Here is a 16,169-nt window from a genome sequence, read left to right as displayed (position 1 = left end):
CACTTTAATCACAAAAGAGCATCTCTTAACTTTTGAGTTGTTGAAGTAGGTCATTACTGAAGGAACTGAAAATGGTTATTATGCAGCAATGTCCTGAGGAACATGTACAGCTGAGATAATTGGTTTGTGCTGGATATGACTCCATTCAATCAAAAATTTCCTGTAATTCCCTTAGACTTCAGCCTCATTAGAGCTGTTAGATTCCACAATTGGTTAAATGCTGCCATGGTATCAAGGGTAGTCACTCTCTCTTCACCTGAAATTAAGCTATTTGTCCATTTTTGGAAAAAGATTTTAATGAGGACTGGTTCACTGCTCATTCATGACCATGAGCACCCCTTTCTTTTCTATTTTAGGATATATTATAAGCTGAGAAAAGGACTTGACAAGTTTCAAGAGTTGCTATTTATTGATTTGAGAATTATTTCACATGATTTATGTAGAAATATTTGTACTGGCATCAGATAATTTAAACAGATGTATGCAACTGGTTATTGGTGCCTGATTAATGCTTCTAATTTTGTAGCGTAGTTTTTAAACAAATATTTAGTGCAGCAAACTATTTATTAACTGGCATCTATGGGACGAAGAGTATGCCAATTGATCAAATATTCTGGATAATCAAGGGGTATGCATAACCCTAGTAAATCCTAATCATATGAAGCTTTGAGACCTCAGCATCCTGAAAAATCTATGTAAAAACATCAACACATTCTAAAATCAATGTAGAGATGAACAGAAATAATAAATGTAATGCAAGGAATATGCCCATCACTGTTATACTTTACTTACAGCATAAATGCTCTGATATCATGATAGATCACAGTATATGAGATATAATTTTTGCCAGTTTATCAAGAGTGCTGGTTGATAAGGTGCTGGTTAAAACAAAGTTTGATGCATAAGCATGTCTGCTTAGAATTTTGATATCATTTATTTCTTAATGCTATTTAATCAAACTTAAAATGTCCAATTCTATTTAATTTCAGGCATTCTTTTAGTTGGACCGCCTGGAAATGGGAAAACGCTCCTTGCGAGAGCTGTTGCAGGCGAAGCAGATGTTCCATTCTATTATGCATCAGGATCAGAGTTTGATGAAATGTTTGTTGGTGTTGGAGCAAGTAGGATAAGAAATCTGTTTAGTATGTGTCCTGGAATATAAAAATTTAAGTTTTGCAGTAAAATTCTGACACTTGCTATTTTTTTGTTTAACCTGCTCTTTTTGTGTAACTTAGGGGAGGCAAAAGCAAATGCACCCTGTGTCATCTTTATTGATGAGCTAGATTCTGTTGGTGGAAAGAGAATAGAATCACCAATGCATCCCTATTCGAGACAAACCATAAATCAACTACTTGCAGAGATGGATGGGTAAGAAACGTTTCCAGGACACTACCGGAAGTAAATTTTGAAGCGAAATAGCCCAGCTGTATGGCCGTTTTTGTAGCATTGCTTTCCAAATCATTTTATTTGAGCTGTGAAAATTATCAGAACCCTTCAGTGAGAATTGAGAAAAGGGTGTTTGGAACTGAACGAGCAGGTGTCTATAGTGTAAATACAGCTGTTTTGATTTAGTTCCATAACAGCTCTGAACAGCACCAGCCCACTTTATCAAATCCCTTTATAGGATAGCCTCAGCATCCTGGGAACAAATCTAATGAACTTTCATTGCACTCTTTTTATGGTGGCAATACCTGCCTAAGTAAGGAGACCAAAACTGCACAAAAAACTCCAGGTGCAGTCTAACCAAGCTGCAATGCAATTGAAGCAAGACTTCACTACTTTTGTACTCAAATTCTCCTGAAATAAAGTCTAACATTCTGTTGACCTACCTAAATACCTGAATTTGCATATTACCCGTTGTGACTTCTCAATGAGAACACACAGGCCCCTTTGTATACCTACAATTACCAACCTCTTACCACTTAAGAATTCTCTGTATATTGTTTCTCCTACCAAAGTAGCTAATCTCACAATTTTTATCTTATTGTTCATCAGTCATGGTTTTGCCATTCATTAAGCCAGTTCAACTACTCCTAAAACTGCTTTACATCTTGTTGACAGCTTACATTTCCACTTGGCTTTATGTAATCCATAAATTTGGAGCTATTTCATTTGGTGCCCACCTCCAATCATTGATATATATTGTGAACAGCTAGGACCCAAGTACCGAAATTTGTGGTACTCCACTAGTCTCAGCATGTCCCTATAAGAATGACTCATTTATCCCTACTGTGTTCTGTCTGTTAGCCAATTGCTAATTCATGAATAAAATGAAATGGAGGGAAACACCTAAATATGCAAGGAATGGAGGGATACGGGCCAAGAGCAGGCAGAAGGATTAGTTTAATTTGGTGTCTTTTTCAGCACAAAATCCTTGACCAATGGGGCCCATACCTTTGCTGTACAGTTCTATGTTCTATCATGCCAGTACACTGAATAGCTGGAGCTATTTTCCCTTGAGCGCCAGAGGCTGAGGGGTGACCTTACCACCCCGACCACTTCCTTGGCAGCTCATTCCATACATGCACCATCCTCTGCGTGAAAAAGTTGTCCTTTAGGTCCCTTCTAAATCTTTTTCCTCTCACCCTAAACATATGCCGTCTAGTTCTGGACTTTCCCACTCCAGGGAAAAGACCTTGTCTATTTACCCTATCCATGCCCCTCATGATTTTATAAATTTCTGTAAGGTCACCCCTCAGCCTCCAACTCTCCAGGGAAAACAGCCCCAGCCAGTTCAGCTTCTCCCTATAGCTCAAATCCTTCAATCCTGGCAACGTCCTTGTAAATTTTTTCTGAACCTTTTCAAGTTTCACAATACCTTCTCTATGGGAGGGAGACCAGAATTGCACACAATATTCCAAATGTGGCCTAACCAATTTCCTGTGAAGCCATAACAGACCTTCCAACTCCTGTACTCAATGCAGTGACCAATATTGAAAAGGAAGGAAATTAAATAAAAGCAACCAGACATGACGCAGGAGTGGCCCCTCATAAGCAGATAATTTTTCAACTATTGGAATCAAATAGCAAAGATTCAGAGAATCAAAAGCAACTTGCATTCCCTTCAACATAATACATCAGGTCAGTAATGGGAACATTGCAGACCAAACCCAGAGACACAGAGTGTCGCTGTACAGCAGGATCCTTCACCCATTGCTCACGTTAAAAAGGATGAGGGTGTGTATCAGGAATAGGATCTCCATACATATCAGGAATAGTACCAGTGCACCCACAAACTCTCGTGTGTGTGGTTGTGTGGGGCAGAAAGGTACGAGTGTTTGAGAGTGTAAAGGGGTACAAGTCTGTGAGAGAGTGCATGTGTGGGTGTTATGTGTGAGCATATGAGAGAGTGCTTGGGTGTGTGAGAGAGGATCTGTGTGAGTGTATGGGTCTGTAGGAATGTGTGTGAGAGAGTGGGAGTGAGAGGTAGTGTATTTTTGTGCAGTGGGGTCACCTGTAGTGTGACATGAACAAAGGTCCGCACTGAGGTCATCCTCATGGGTACCGAACTTGGCTATCAGCCAAGGGTGAACTTGTACTTGCAGAATTACATTTTATTTTGCTCAAAAACTGCAATAATCCATGTAAGATTCTAAGTCCCTTTTTGTAGATGAGAATCAGTCTGAACCTTGGGGCACAGACAGCCTCACACCTTCAGTGCATTATCTGGGCCGACTTGATAACTTTTTTTAAAAAGTCCTGGGATTTACATATGAAAGAATTGAAACCAACATGGTCATTCTAAAAGATGAGAGACTTTACAAACAATCCAGGTCTTTTTCAATATATAATTGCTATAAATTTTGTGTCTTACGATCTTGTATTCCACAACCACCTGATGAAGGAGCAAGCGTTCAGAAAGCTAGTGCATCCAAATAAGCCTGTGGGACTATAACCTGGTGTTGTGTGATTTTTAACTTTGTGCACCCCAGTCCAACACCGGCACCTCCAAATCACTCAGAAAACAGGAAGCTGCAGGCCAGTTAGCTTACCATCATAGGAAAATGTTAGAAGCTTTCATTTATTAAGTTCTAATAGGGCACTTTGATTTTTTTTTTATTACCTTGAACTTATCTATGTTGTTTTATGAAAGGGAAATCTTGTTTCACAACTTCATTGGAGTTATTTAAGGAGGTAATACCTGCTTTGGATGAAGTGGAATTTGTGGTTGTACTGTACTTAGATTTCCAGAACACATTTATAAAGTGTCACATCAGAGGTTATTGTGAAAAATAACAGTTCGTGGTTAAGTGGATAACATATTAGTATGGAGAGAAGATTGGATGGCTAGCACTAAGAGGAAGTATGGGCAAAAATATATCTTATTGGATAAGTGGGATGTTGGGAATCATATGGCACAAGCTTTTGTCCTGGGACTTGAACTGTTCACAATTTTTACAAATGATTTGAATGATGGGATGGAAGGTATGGCTTCCAATTTGCTGATGATACAAAGATATCAGGAAAACAAACTGAAAAAGAAGCAAGGATGCTTCAGAGAGATGTGGGCGGCACGGTGGCACAGTGGTTAGCACTGCTGCCTCACAGCGCCAGAGACCCGGGTTCAATTCCCGCCTCAGGCGACTTACTGTTGGAGTTTGCACGTTCTCCCCATGTCTGCGAGGGTTTCCTCCGGGTGCTCCGGTTTCCTCCCACAGTCCAAAGATGTGCAGGTCAGGTGAATTGGCCATGCTAAATTGCCCGTAGTGTTAGGTAAAGGGTAAATGTAGGGGTATGGGTGGGTTGCGCTTCGGCGGGGTGGTGTGGACTTGTTGGGCCGAAGGGCCTGTTTCCACACTGTAAGTAATCTAATCTAATCTAAATTGGGTGAATTGGCAAAGATCTGGCTAATGTAATGTGAGGAATTATGAAGTTGTTTGCTTTGACAGGAAGAATAGAAAAAGGAGAATATTATGTTGTGGAACAGACATCCTGGGTTCAGGTAATTGTTTGAAATTTGTGTCGCAGATAAACAGGATGGTTAAGAAAGCCTTCAGCATGCTTCCCTGCATTGTTCAGACCTTTGAGTATGGGAGTTGGGATGTCATGTTGAGGTTGTATAGGATGTTGTTGAGGCCTGTTCTGGAGTGCTGTGTACAGTTCTGGTCGCTCTCTATAGGAAGGATATAATCAAACTGAGCAAGATTCAGAAAAGATATATACCAGAATATTGGCAGGAATGGAGGGTTTGAGCTATAAAAGTAGACTGGGACCTTTTTTCCATGGAGCATAGCAGGTTGAGGGGTGACCTTATGTAAGTTCATAAAACCATGAGAGGCATATGTTTACTGTACTTTTAAGAGAGAATAAATGCTGTTTTGCAGACAGCTTACACATATCTGTCATATGATTAACTAGCAGTCTGAGTATTGGAAAATTGAAAATATGTAATATATGTGAAATAGATACCTGAGTTGGTTGGTGTTTTGACAACAGTTCAAATTTAGCCAATCAGTTTAAACTAAGCCCCAGGAAACTAAAACCCAATTGAGCTGTTAAGAGAAAGGGGGTGGGGGGGGGGCCACAACAACAATAGTTGTTGTTTAATGTTCACTTTTAGAGGTAAAGAATAAATTGATATTATTTTCTTTAAAGAATGGAATTTGGGAGTTCTCTATCACTCATATTTTAACAGATTACCAGGCAAGGTGAACTTTTTTGGGTGTTTGGTTTCATTAACAGAGAGGTTCACTGCCATGTCGTAACACTTAGGTAAGGTGAAAAGCCTTTTCTCTAGGGTGGGGGAAGTTTAAAGTGAGAGGTTAAAGATTTAAAAAAGACAAGACGGACAACTATTTTTAAATTCAGATTGGCTAGTGTGTGAAATGAACTGCCGGAGGAAGTGGTTGCTGCAGGTACAGTTAGCAAGTTTAAAAGACATTTGGATAAGTACACGAATAGGAAGGGTTTGCAGGGATATGGGCCAAATGCAGGTAGGTGGGACTAGTTTAGTTTGGGAAATGGGTGGCGTGGACTAGTTGGACCAAAGGCTCTGTTTACGTGCTGTATGACTCTGACTTTATTATCTAAAATAGTGAGAGGTTGCAGAATTCTGAGATCCTAGAATGCTTGTACATGAATCATGGTGCAGGGCAGCAAGCAATAGGAAAACTAAGTGTGTTTTCATTTATCATGAAAGAGAATGGAATACAAAAGTAAAAAGGTTGTTATACAGGGCACCAATGAGACTACTTCTGGGGTACTGTTCACAGTACCTGTCACCTTATGTAAAAATGTTGGGCAAAATTCAGAGAAGGTTTATTAAAACAAAACCTAAATAGGTGGACTGTCTTATGAGGAAATGTTGAATATGCTGTATCCACTGGAGTTTAGAAGCATAAGAGGTGACTTGATTGACATGTTGGTTCCTGAGGGCACTCTACAGGCTAGATATGAAGGGAATATTTTGACTTGGGGGTCACTGTTTAAAGATCAGGGATTACCCATTTAAAACAGATGGGCAATTATTTTTCTGAGGGCGATGTCTTCCTGAAAAGATAATATAAGTAGAGCCCCTTGAATGTTTTCAAGGCAGATTCTCGTTAATATAAAACAAAGAGTCTTGTTAATAGATTCTTGTTAATATAAAACAGAACTGTGGATGCTGGAAATCTGAAACTAAAACAGAAATTGCTGGGGAAGTTTAGCAAATCTGCAGGATCTGTGGACATTAACTGAGTTAATGTTTCGGGTCAAGTGACCCTTCAGAACATCCTGTTAAGCGGGCAGTGAAAGGTTATCGGGAACAGGAAGAAATACAAATTTGTAGTTACAATCAGATCAGGCTTGAAGAGACTCAAGGTGCTGACTGATCTGTGTGTTCACTTTGTTTGTGTGTTGCTGCACCTATGTGACCACACCGCACCAACATTTTACCACTGAGCTACTGAATGATAAAGCATTCACCTGTAGAATTGTGCTGTGCATTTTTCTTAAGTTATGTTTGAGTGGTCAAGGCAAATGTGCATATGGCATTCTGTATTGTAGCCGAAATAACTTCTTTTTAAGGATTGGAAATACACTAGCATAAAAGTGACAAATATTGGAATGATTGAAAATTGCTTTTTTAATTGCAAAAGCATTTAATAGCTAGTTCTGTAAAGATTCTTTATCTTTTTAGTTTCAAGCCCAATGAAGGTGTCATTATAATCGGAGCTACAAACTTTCCTGAAGCATTGGATAAGTAAGTGTAAATTGAACTTTGATTTATTTATTGTAGTTATTTATTCTAAATTTAACATGTAATATATTTGTAGCAAACATGGTGCATAAGTGCTACTTCCTTTTAAGGAAAGTCTTTGAATATAGGCATCATTATAATTTAAGATTTTGTTTAAATTAAACATACTGTTTTTTGTAAAAGGATTAACATTATTTTATTCTGACCCTTAATTCAGTTGCTCTTGATGCATTCTGCAACAGGATGTCAAAGAATTCCTGCACAATTGTAGTTACTATATTGCCTTGACTTGCAGTACCACTCACCAATCGGAATTTTGCCTTGACAATGTTGTGCACCTGATGAATTGTTGCTAAACATAAGCTTGAATGAACCTTAGATGAACAGTCGTGAAGTAATTTTGACAAACCAAGCTGTTAAGTGTTTTAATATGATATTTACAATAAACAAAAGCTCTCAAAATTGGTCATATTTTAAATTGATGCCTTTGTTTTTAATGTATTCTTCTACAGCGCTCTTGTCCGACCAGGTAGATTTGATATGCAAGTTACTGTTCCTCGACCAGATATAAGAGGGCGAAAAGAGATCCTCAAGTGGTATCTTGGCAAAGTTAAAGTTGACCCAGGTAAGTTACAGATGTTCCTTAACATGAATAATTATTGCAAATTTACTTTCTGTATGACTTGATTTTGTTTTTCTTTCCAGCAATTGATGCAGAAATAATAGCCAGAGGCACAGTGGGCTTCTCGGGAGCAGAACTGGAGAACCTGGTCAACCAGGCTGCTCTAAAAGCAGCTGTAGATGAAAAAGATCAAGTCACAATGAAAGACTTGGAATTTGCCAAGGACAAAATCCTTATGGGTATGTTCTATCCTGCTATTTGAATTTTGATTTTCTAAAAGCTTTCAGAGTTTCATCTGTTAAGTTTGTGCTTTCACATTACTATTTTAAGAAAATCCGAGATAAAGGCTTAGAAAATATTTTTTATCTTGCTGTTTAGGTAGATCAGCTGTATCTGAGTTTATTGCATTATAAAATTAGTCCAAATAAGTTTGTCTTTTTAATAGGTTGGCAAACTTTCATCTCTCCAGTTAAATCATATTTTAAGTTACCTGTACCTGTCACATGATGTCAATGGAAAAGTTCAATTTAACTAAATTCTTCTACGCATGTAGAATAATTTTTTTGGAGAAACAGCTTTAGCTATACAAACTTTCATTGGGACTCATAATAGAAACTTTATTCTATGCATTGTCATTAATCTAGTAATATGTTTTAAAATATGCAGCTAATGATATCAAATCAATGTAAAATTTACCTCTGCTGTCGCCCATTTATATTGGAGCTTTGAAGCAAACATTGACTAAGATAGAAGCTGCAGAAAATTCCTGGTAATTGGGTGTTGGTGAAAAGCCATTTGGTGGTACCATTAGTAAAGCAATATTAAATACTAACCATGAGCATTTAAAGACCACTGTTAGAACTTAGTGTAAAAATATTTATTTCTAGACAACATGACCAATTGCTCGTAACAGTATTATCTCTTTTCCCTCATTCTGTTCCTGAAATTATGCTGCATTCAGGTGTTTCCTTGCACCTTGATTTCTGTATTGTCTCTCTTTTTTGGGTAACTTTTTGAAGGATGTGAGAATACTTGGAAGCAATGACTCAAAAGGATTAAACTTCAGTATGAGATAGATCTTTTATCGTAAAGTTTTAAGATTCTCAAATGTTCAGTGTTTACTTTCTAGGCTGGCTCAGTAATTTAAAAGGCCCTAAAGTTGTTGCTTCTAATATCTTTTAATTTCAGTTATACAAGGAAAAAAAACTTTAATAGATATAATGGTGAAATTGAGTATTAAATGGATTATGGAGCTTGAATATGTGATTTTAAAAAAACTATTTTTGGTGGGCAATTTGTTCAAATTGCATCTTACTTGAAAATATTGTATGTACGTATGACTGTTGCCAACAGGTCCAGAACGCAGAAGTATTGAGATTGATGCTAAAAATAAAACAATCACTGCATATCATGAATCCGGACATGCAATAGTCGCACATTTTACAAAGAATGCTATGCCCATTAACAAAGCTACAATAATGCCAAGAGGACCTACCTTGGGACACGTAAGCGTTAAATCGTACTTAAGCTTGTAAGAAATTATTCTGTTTTGATGGTTCAGCTTGAAAACCAAAGTAATTGTCCTGAATGTTGAATTTTGAAAATCACCTGCTAACTGCCACAATGCTGCAGTATTGTAAGTTGACAATTTGTCAAGATTAGTTTTTGTAGTTTATTAATACTTGGCAAGGGACAATTCGTTTTTTTTCAACTTGTATAACATGCAAAAAGTTACTTTTCTTGTCTTACAGAAAAAAATGTGTAGTAATCTCTGTAGACACTGTTTATGCTTAATGAGACATTTGAGCATCTGAGAGAACTTCTCCACAAAACTCCACTGTTTTTACACAAAACAATCTTACTTTATTGGTCAAGGAAATGTAAGCACGACTAACTTAATATCATGGGCTGTCAAGACTTAAGTATCCAATTCCTCTTTTACTTCCTGATTCAACTCTGACATGGTGAAATTTTGAGAGTTTTAATAATTTCTGAGACTAAACTTTGGTTTCTTTTCCATGTTCTAGCTATTTTCTGAGGGAGAGTATTTCTTGGGATCTTTCTATCAGCTTTTTGGTGGTGATCCTTCAACTTTACTTCAATCCTCAAGACTTTTGAGCTCATTTTGAGCATAGTTGCATTGTACACTTCTTGTCCTGGCCTTGGACAGACACAATCTGCTTTCTTCAGGCTGTTCCAATAGCTGCTTTCCAGATATAAATTCAGAACTTGCTGGAAAACCTCAGCAGATCTGGCAGCATCTGTGGAGAGAAAGCAGAGTTAATGTTTCCGGTCCGATGACCTTCCAGAACTGGTTTCAAAACTTCAGAGCTGCTTTACAGATCCTGGCAGACACTTTCTCTGTGTTCTCCAGGGGTGCAGCTCCAACAACACTCCAGAAACTCCACAACATCTCAGACAAAGCAGCCTGCTTAATTGGCCACCACATTACCAGCATTCACACACACCATCCATAGACGCTTAGTGACTGCAGTGTGTGCTATTGACAGTATGCACTGCAGAAATTCACCAAAGATCATTAGGCAGCACCTTCCAAAGCCACAACTTTCCTCTAGGACAAGAGCAGCAAGTAGATGGGAACACCACCCAAGTAACTCAACAGCCTGACTTAGAAATATATCACTGTTCCTTCACTGGCACTGGGTCAAAATCCTGGAATTCCCTCCCGAATGGCATTGTGGGTTAACTATAACATGTGGGCTGCAGCAATTCAAGAAAGCAGCTCACCACCACTATGTCAAGGGCAACTACGGACAGGCAATAAATGCTGGCCAGGCAGCAACACTGACATCCCATGGGTGAATTTAAAAAAAAAAGCCCCACCCAAGCTGACTGCTCACTCTTGTTTCTATGAGGACGCACACAAATTTAAGCAAAGGAATCTCCTAACCCTGCATGCTTTGGGATGCTTCAAATAAAAATGTTAATTAATTATCTATTGCCTTCAAAATATACCATTTATTTTGTGACTCACATGAATACCTTGCATGTCTGGTGGAGTTAATGGCCCTCTTTCCAGACCTGCTGGTTTCAGTAAGAACCTCAGTGTTTACCATGGTGCTTTTAATTTGAGAAATAAGTGTTTAATTCCTATTTCAATAACTGTGGATTTCCCATCTCTATCAAGAGCTCAGAAGTAAATGATCCTTTGTTTACTAGTTTCTCAATCAAGTGGTTTCATTTGCCTGCCTTTAAAATTCCTAAACCACAAGTTATTTCCCAAAGGACAATTTATTCATTTAGGTATCTGGTCAGCATTGGATGGGTTGGACTGAAGGGTCTGTTTCCATGCTGTACATCTCTATGACTCTATATGAGCGATAATACCTATCCAATTGCTAAATTACTAAATAGTCACTTGTATCAGGACATAAATGCTTTTGAATATGATGTATTTCAATCCCATTCAAGTCTTGTTTTTCTTAACGAGTGCCCATATTTCTTCTCTTAATTCTGCAGCATAATTGTGCCAACTTGAATTTAGATTGAATTTGTAACTGGAAGGCGGAAAAGGAAAATGAGGACAAAAAAATGGTGAAAGATCTGTAAAGATTAGGATGGGGAATTTGAAAGCATGGTCAAAAAGAGTCTGGAGAGATTTTTGGTTAATTATACAAATTATGAAACTCAGTCATTCTTCAATCTTTGTACTTTCTTTAATGTCTTCACATCCTTCCAAAGTGTGGTGGCCAGAAATGAATGCAGTACTGCAGATGAAACTGAACAAGTGTCATATACAGATTTAATATTTAATACAAGAGCCAGGAGATTATGTCCCTTTCAATAAAGTTGAGGGTACCATATGTTTTATACACCAACCTGTCATATCTGCTCTGCCGCATTAAAAGGTAAATACATGTATACACCTGGGTCCTTCTGCTACTCCATATCCCCCTGACTCTGCCCACCCCAGAATTGTATTACTTATTTAATATTTTCTCTCCATGTTCTTTCTAACAAAATGAATCACTTCACCCTTCTTTGCTTTATGTTCCACCTGTCACTTCTCCACCCATTCCATAAATCTGTCCATCTTTTTCAAGTTCTACACTAATCTCTTCATGGTTTTCAATGCGTCCAAGTTCTGTAAATTTAATAAGCTTTGAAATTCTACTGACACCAGTTCCTGAGCACTTCTACTATAAACTCTGTCTCAACTCTGAGGAAATATTATTAAGTACTACTCTTTGCCAGTCACTCGGCCAATTTTGTATCCACATCGATAATGTCCTTTTTAGAACACATGATAAAATGTATCTAAAGTCAGAATCATTGTTTCTTATGGCTAATTCTTCATTGTGTGTTTATATTAATAGTGGAAGATTGTGTTTAATCCATATAGAACTGGATTTGGAATGTGGAAATTGTTATATTTTAAAATTAGTACTTTGTGTTTAAACTTTAATTGGACTGTGTACTAATGTATTGTGTACAGTTTCTTAGGAGCTTGTATTAAGTAAAATTCTCTTTCAGGTGTCATTGTTACCAGAAAGTGACAGATGGAGTGAAACCAGAGCTCAATTGCTTGCACAAATGGATGTCAGCATGGGTGGGAGAGTAGCCGAAGAACTCATCTTTGGAGCAGAACAAATTACCACAGGCTTGTATTAAGAAACAATAAAATCCCATTTTGTGATTCAACCCATTTAGTAATTCGGTGAGACCACCTCCTATCTGATCTGTGATCCACCTCCATATACCTACTTTTGTCCCATATCTATTCATATCTTTATTTGACAGATCTATCAGCCAAAGATTTAAAATTAACAGTTGAAGTATTTGTTCTAAATTTCTGCCATCCTTCATTTGTGAAAATGTTGCTGAATTTCACTCCCGAAAGGTCAGGCTTGGATTTTTAGACTATATTCTCTTGTTGTAAACTTGTCAACCAGAAAATATACTTTTCCCTCTCTATCCTGTCAGCTCCCCCTTAACATCTTAAACTTTTGATTAAATTACCCTTTAATCTTCTAATTTCCAGGGAATACGATCATTGTTTGTGTGCTGTCTCCTTGTAAATAGCTTCTAGTACCCAAGTAGCTTTTTAGTTAATCCTGTGTTGCTCCCTTTCCAAAGTCTGTATATCCTTTCTGAGGTGTGGCATCTGGGATTGTGCTCAGCACTCCAGGTCCAATCCATGCCAGGCTTTGTATAGCTGATGCTTGATTTTTATTCCCTTATATTCAGGCCCAAGTTACCCAATATTCTATTAGCCTTTTTAATTATTTTTGGTATTGTTAATGATGTTAATCTGTGTGCCTGGACCCTTCACTCACTTTGGATCTCCGTTGTTATTGCTTTGCACCATCTTAAAAGTGCTCTGGAAAATCCATAGCTGCCCGAAAGTGGTGACACAACGAGATAAGGTAATAAGGAAGGGCTATGGCATGCTTGCTGGTTTCATTCGAGGCGTTGAGTATAAAAATTGGGAAGTCCTGTTGCAGCTTCAGTAAAACTTTAGTGAGGCCACATTTGGAATATTGTGTGCAGTTCTGGTTGCCATACTATAGGAAAGATATGGAGAGGGTGCAAAAGAGGTTTACCAGGAGTATATTAGCTGTGAGGAGAAGTTGGGCAAACTTAGATTGTTTTTGCAAGAGTGTCAGAGACTGAGAAGGTGACCTGATGGAAGTATATAAAATTAAGAGCGAAATGGACAGGGTTGGCAGTTGGAATCTTTTTCCCAGGGTGAAAATTAAGTACTGGGGGCATTGGTTTAAGGTGAGGGGGAATACCTTCTCTCTGTTTCAATATTCTTTTTTTTTTTCTGTAATGTCTAGAATACCATTCTGTTGCTCCCCAGTAAATACTGACCCTAGTTACTTATAATGTAAACCATTTCCACTGACTATTACTGTTTTTTGAAAGCTTTTACTTGTCCTCTTTTTGCTAATATTATTTTTAAATATAATTTCCTTTTGTTTCATTCTCATTTTTCTCTCCGGTTAACAGTAAAATAAGAAGAACATTTGTCTGTCTTCTGTAACTGAAATACTGTTTCTTTTAACCTAGGTGCTTCGAGTGACTTTGATAATGCAACCAAAATAGCAAAGTTGATGGTCACAAAATTTGGAATGAGTGATAAGGTAAAATAAATGTGTTATTTGTTTATTAAATCTCTAGTCCAATTTGAATTTCTGTGTAAAAGTAGCTTGGATCTGCTGAAAGTAACTTCCATGTTGTCTGTGGATTGTCCTCCATGTGTCAACAGGCCTTTGAGATTGCTGTTTTCCACTGGACCAATAGATCAGTTTGTGTTGATTGTTAACTTTACTTTTAACCCTTTTTCAGCATAATGAATAAAATAGAAGTTCAATTTCAAGATTTTCAAGTCCACTGCAACCTATTTTCACTTTATCTTCATACATCAGTCACCTCATCTTTGCCTTAAGTGCATTCTTTGATCCTTATCCAAAATAAGTGCAGGTGTCCCCCCATAACCATGGGTGATACGTTTCAAGACCTACCGCTGATGCCCAAAACTGTGGATCATAGCCAACCGTATTATTTTTGTGGGAAACTTATCTCCCCGGCAGCCCCTGGAATTATTTCTGAAATGTTCTATGTAATATTTTCGGGCCAGAGTAAAGCATGGTTAACTGAAACCCTGGAATCCGAATTTGAGGATACGGGGGTTCTACTGTATTAACTTTGATTCTGATGTCCTTGTTTACCTTTGCTACATTGTGTTAAAATAGAGAAAAGTTGCTGGATTAGTGGTGCTGGGAGAGCACAGCAGTTCAGGCAGCATCCGAGGAGCAGTAATTTGGAAGTTTCGGGCAAAAGCCCTTCATCAGGAATAAAGGCAGAGAGCCAGAAGCGTGGAGAGATAAGCTAGAGGAGGGTGGGGGTGGGGAGAAAGTAGCATAGAGTACAATAGGTGAGTGGGGGAGGGGATGAAGGTGATAGGTCAGGGAGGAGGGTGGAGTGGATAGGTGGAAAAGAAGATAGGCAAGTAGGACAAGTCATGGGGACAGTGCGGAGCTGGAAATTTGGAACTAGGGTGAGATGGGGGAAGGGCAAATGAGGAAATGGTTGAAATCCACATTGATGCCCTGGGGTTGAAGTGTTCCAAGGCGGAAGATGAGGCGTTCTTCCTCCAGGTGTCTGGTGGTGACGGATCGGGGGTGAAGAAGGCCCAGGACCTCCATGTCTTCGGCAGAGTGGGAGGGGGAGTTGAAAAGTTGGGCCACAGGGCAATGTGGTTGATTGGTGCGGGTGTCCTGGAGATGTTCTCTAAAGCGCTTTGCTCGGAGGCGTCCAGTCTCCCCAATGGACAGGAGACCGCATCGGGAGCAACGGACACAATAAATGATATTAGTGGATGTGCAGGTAAAACGGGAACGGTCTTTGCGGGAGGCGGAGAGGGGTGGGGAGGGAAATATATCCCTGGTGGTGGGGTCTGTTTGGAGGTGGCGGAAATGTCGGCGGATGATTTGGTTTATGCGAAGGTTGGTAGGGTGGAAGGTGAGCACCAGGGGCGTTCTGTCCTTATTATGGTTGGAGGGGTGGGGTCTGAGGGTGGAGCTGCGGGATGTGGATGAGATGCGTTGGAGGGCATCTTTAACCAAGTGGGAAGAGAAATTGCGGTCTCTAAAGAAGGAAGCCATCTGGTATGTTCTGTGTGGAACTGGTCCTCCTTGGAGCAGATACGGCGGAGGCGGAGGAATTGGGAATACGAGGTGGCATTTTTGCAAGAGGTAGGGTGGGAAGAGGTATAATCCAGGTAGCTGTGGGAGTCGGTGGGTTTGTAAAAAATGTCAGTGTCAAGTCGGTCGTCATTAATGGAGATGGAGATGTCCTAGAAGGGGAGGGAGGTGTCAGAGATGGTCCAGGTAAATTTAAGGTCAGGGTGGAATGTGTTGGTGAAGTTGATGAATTGCTCAACATCCTTGTGGGAGCACAAGGTGGCGCCAATGCAGTCATCAATGTAGCAGAGGAAAAGGTGGGGAGTGGTGCCGGTGTAATTACGAAAGATCGACTGTTCTACGTAGCCAACAAAGAGACAGGCATAGCTGGGGCCCAATACGTGTGCCCATGGCTACCCCTTTGGTCTGGAGGAAGTGGGAGGATTGAAGGAGAAATTGTTAAGAGTGAGGACCAGTTCGGCCAAACGAATGAGAGTGTCGGTGGAAGGGTACTGTTGGGAACGTCGGGAGAGGAAAAAACGTAGGGCTTGGAGGCCCTGGACATGGCGGATGGAGGTGTAGAGGGATTGGATATCCATGGTGAAGATGAGGCGTTGGGGGCCAGGGAAACGGAAGTCTTGGAGGAGGTGGAGGCGTGGGTGGTGTCTCGAACGTATGTGGGGAGTTCCTGGACTAGGGATAGGACAGTGTCGAGGTA

The 16,169-nt window shown here is 39.4% G+C and overlaps 1 protein-coding gene across 1 annotated transcript in view; it reads left to right on the top strand.

The window, feature by feature from the left end:
* LOC122550058 (ATP-dependent zinc metalloprotease YME1L1-like) overlaps positions 1–16,169 on the top strand; it is a 69,297-nt gene that overhangs the window by 42,894 nt on the left and 10,234 nt on the right. The window contains exons 10-17 of the mRNA XM_043690525.1: positions 990–1,142; positions 1,236–1,368; positions 7,121–7,183; positions 7,693–7,805; positions 7,886–8,041; positions 9,156–9,307; positions 12,297–12,423; positions 13,836–13,909. Of these exons, the coding sequence (XP_043546460.1) occupies positions 990–1,142; positions 1,236–1,368; positions 7,121–7,183; positions 7,693–7,805; positions 7,886–8,041; positions 9,156–9,307; positions 12,297–12,423; positions 13,836–13,909 (971 nt within the window). The remainder of the gene's footprint in view (positions 1–989; positions 1,143–1,235; positions 1,369–7,120; positions 7,184–7,692; positions 7,806–7,885; positions 8,042–9,155; positions 9,308–12,296; positions 12,424–13,835; positions 13,910–16,169) is intronic.

Source organism: Chiloscyllium plagiosum, chromosome 5 (assembly GCF_004010195.1).
Source record: "Chiloscyllium plagiosum isolate BGI_BamShark_2017 chromosome 5, ASM401019v2, whole genome shotgun sequence".
Classification (NCBI taxonomy): domain Eukaryota; kingdom Metazoa; phylum Chordata; class Chondrichthyes; order Orectolobiformes; family Hemiscylliidae; genus Chiloscyllium; species Chiloscyllium plagiosum.
The sequence above is the reverse complement of the archived record's forward strand: the minus strand, read 5'-3'. Positions and strand labels throughout refer to the sequence as shown.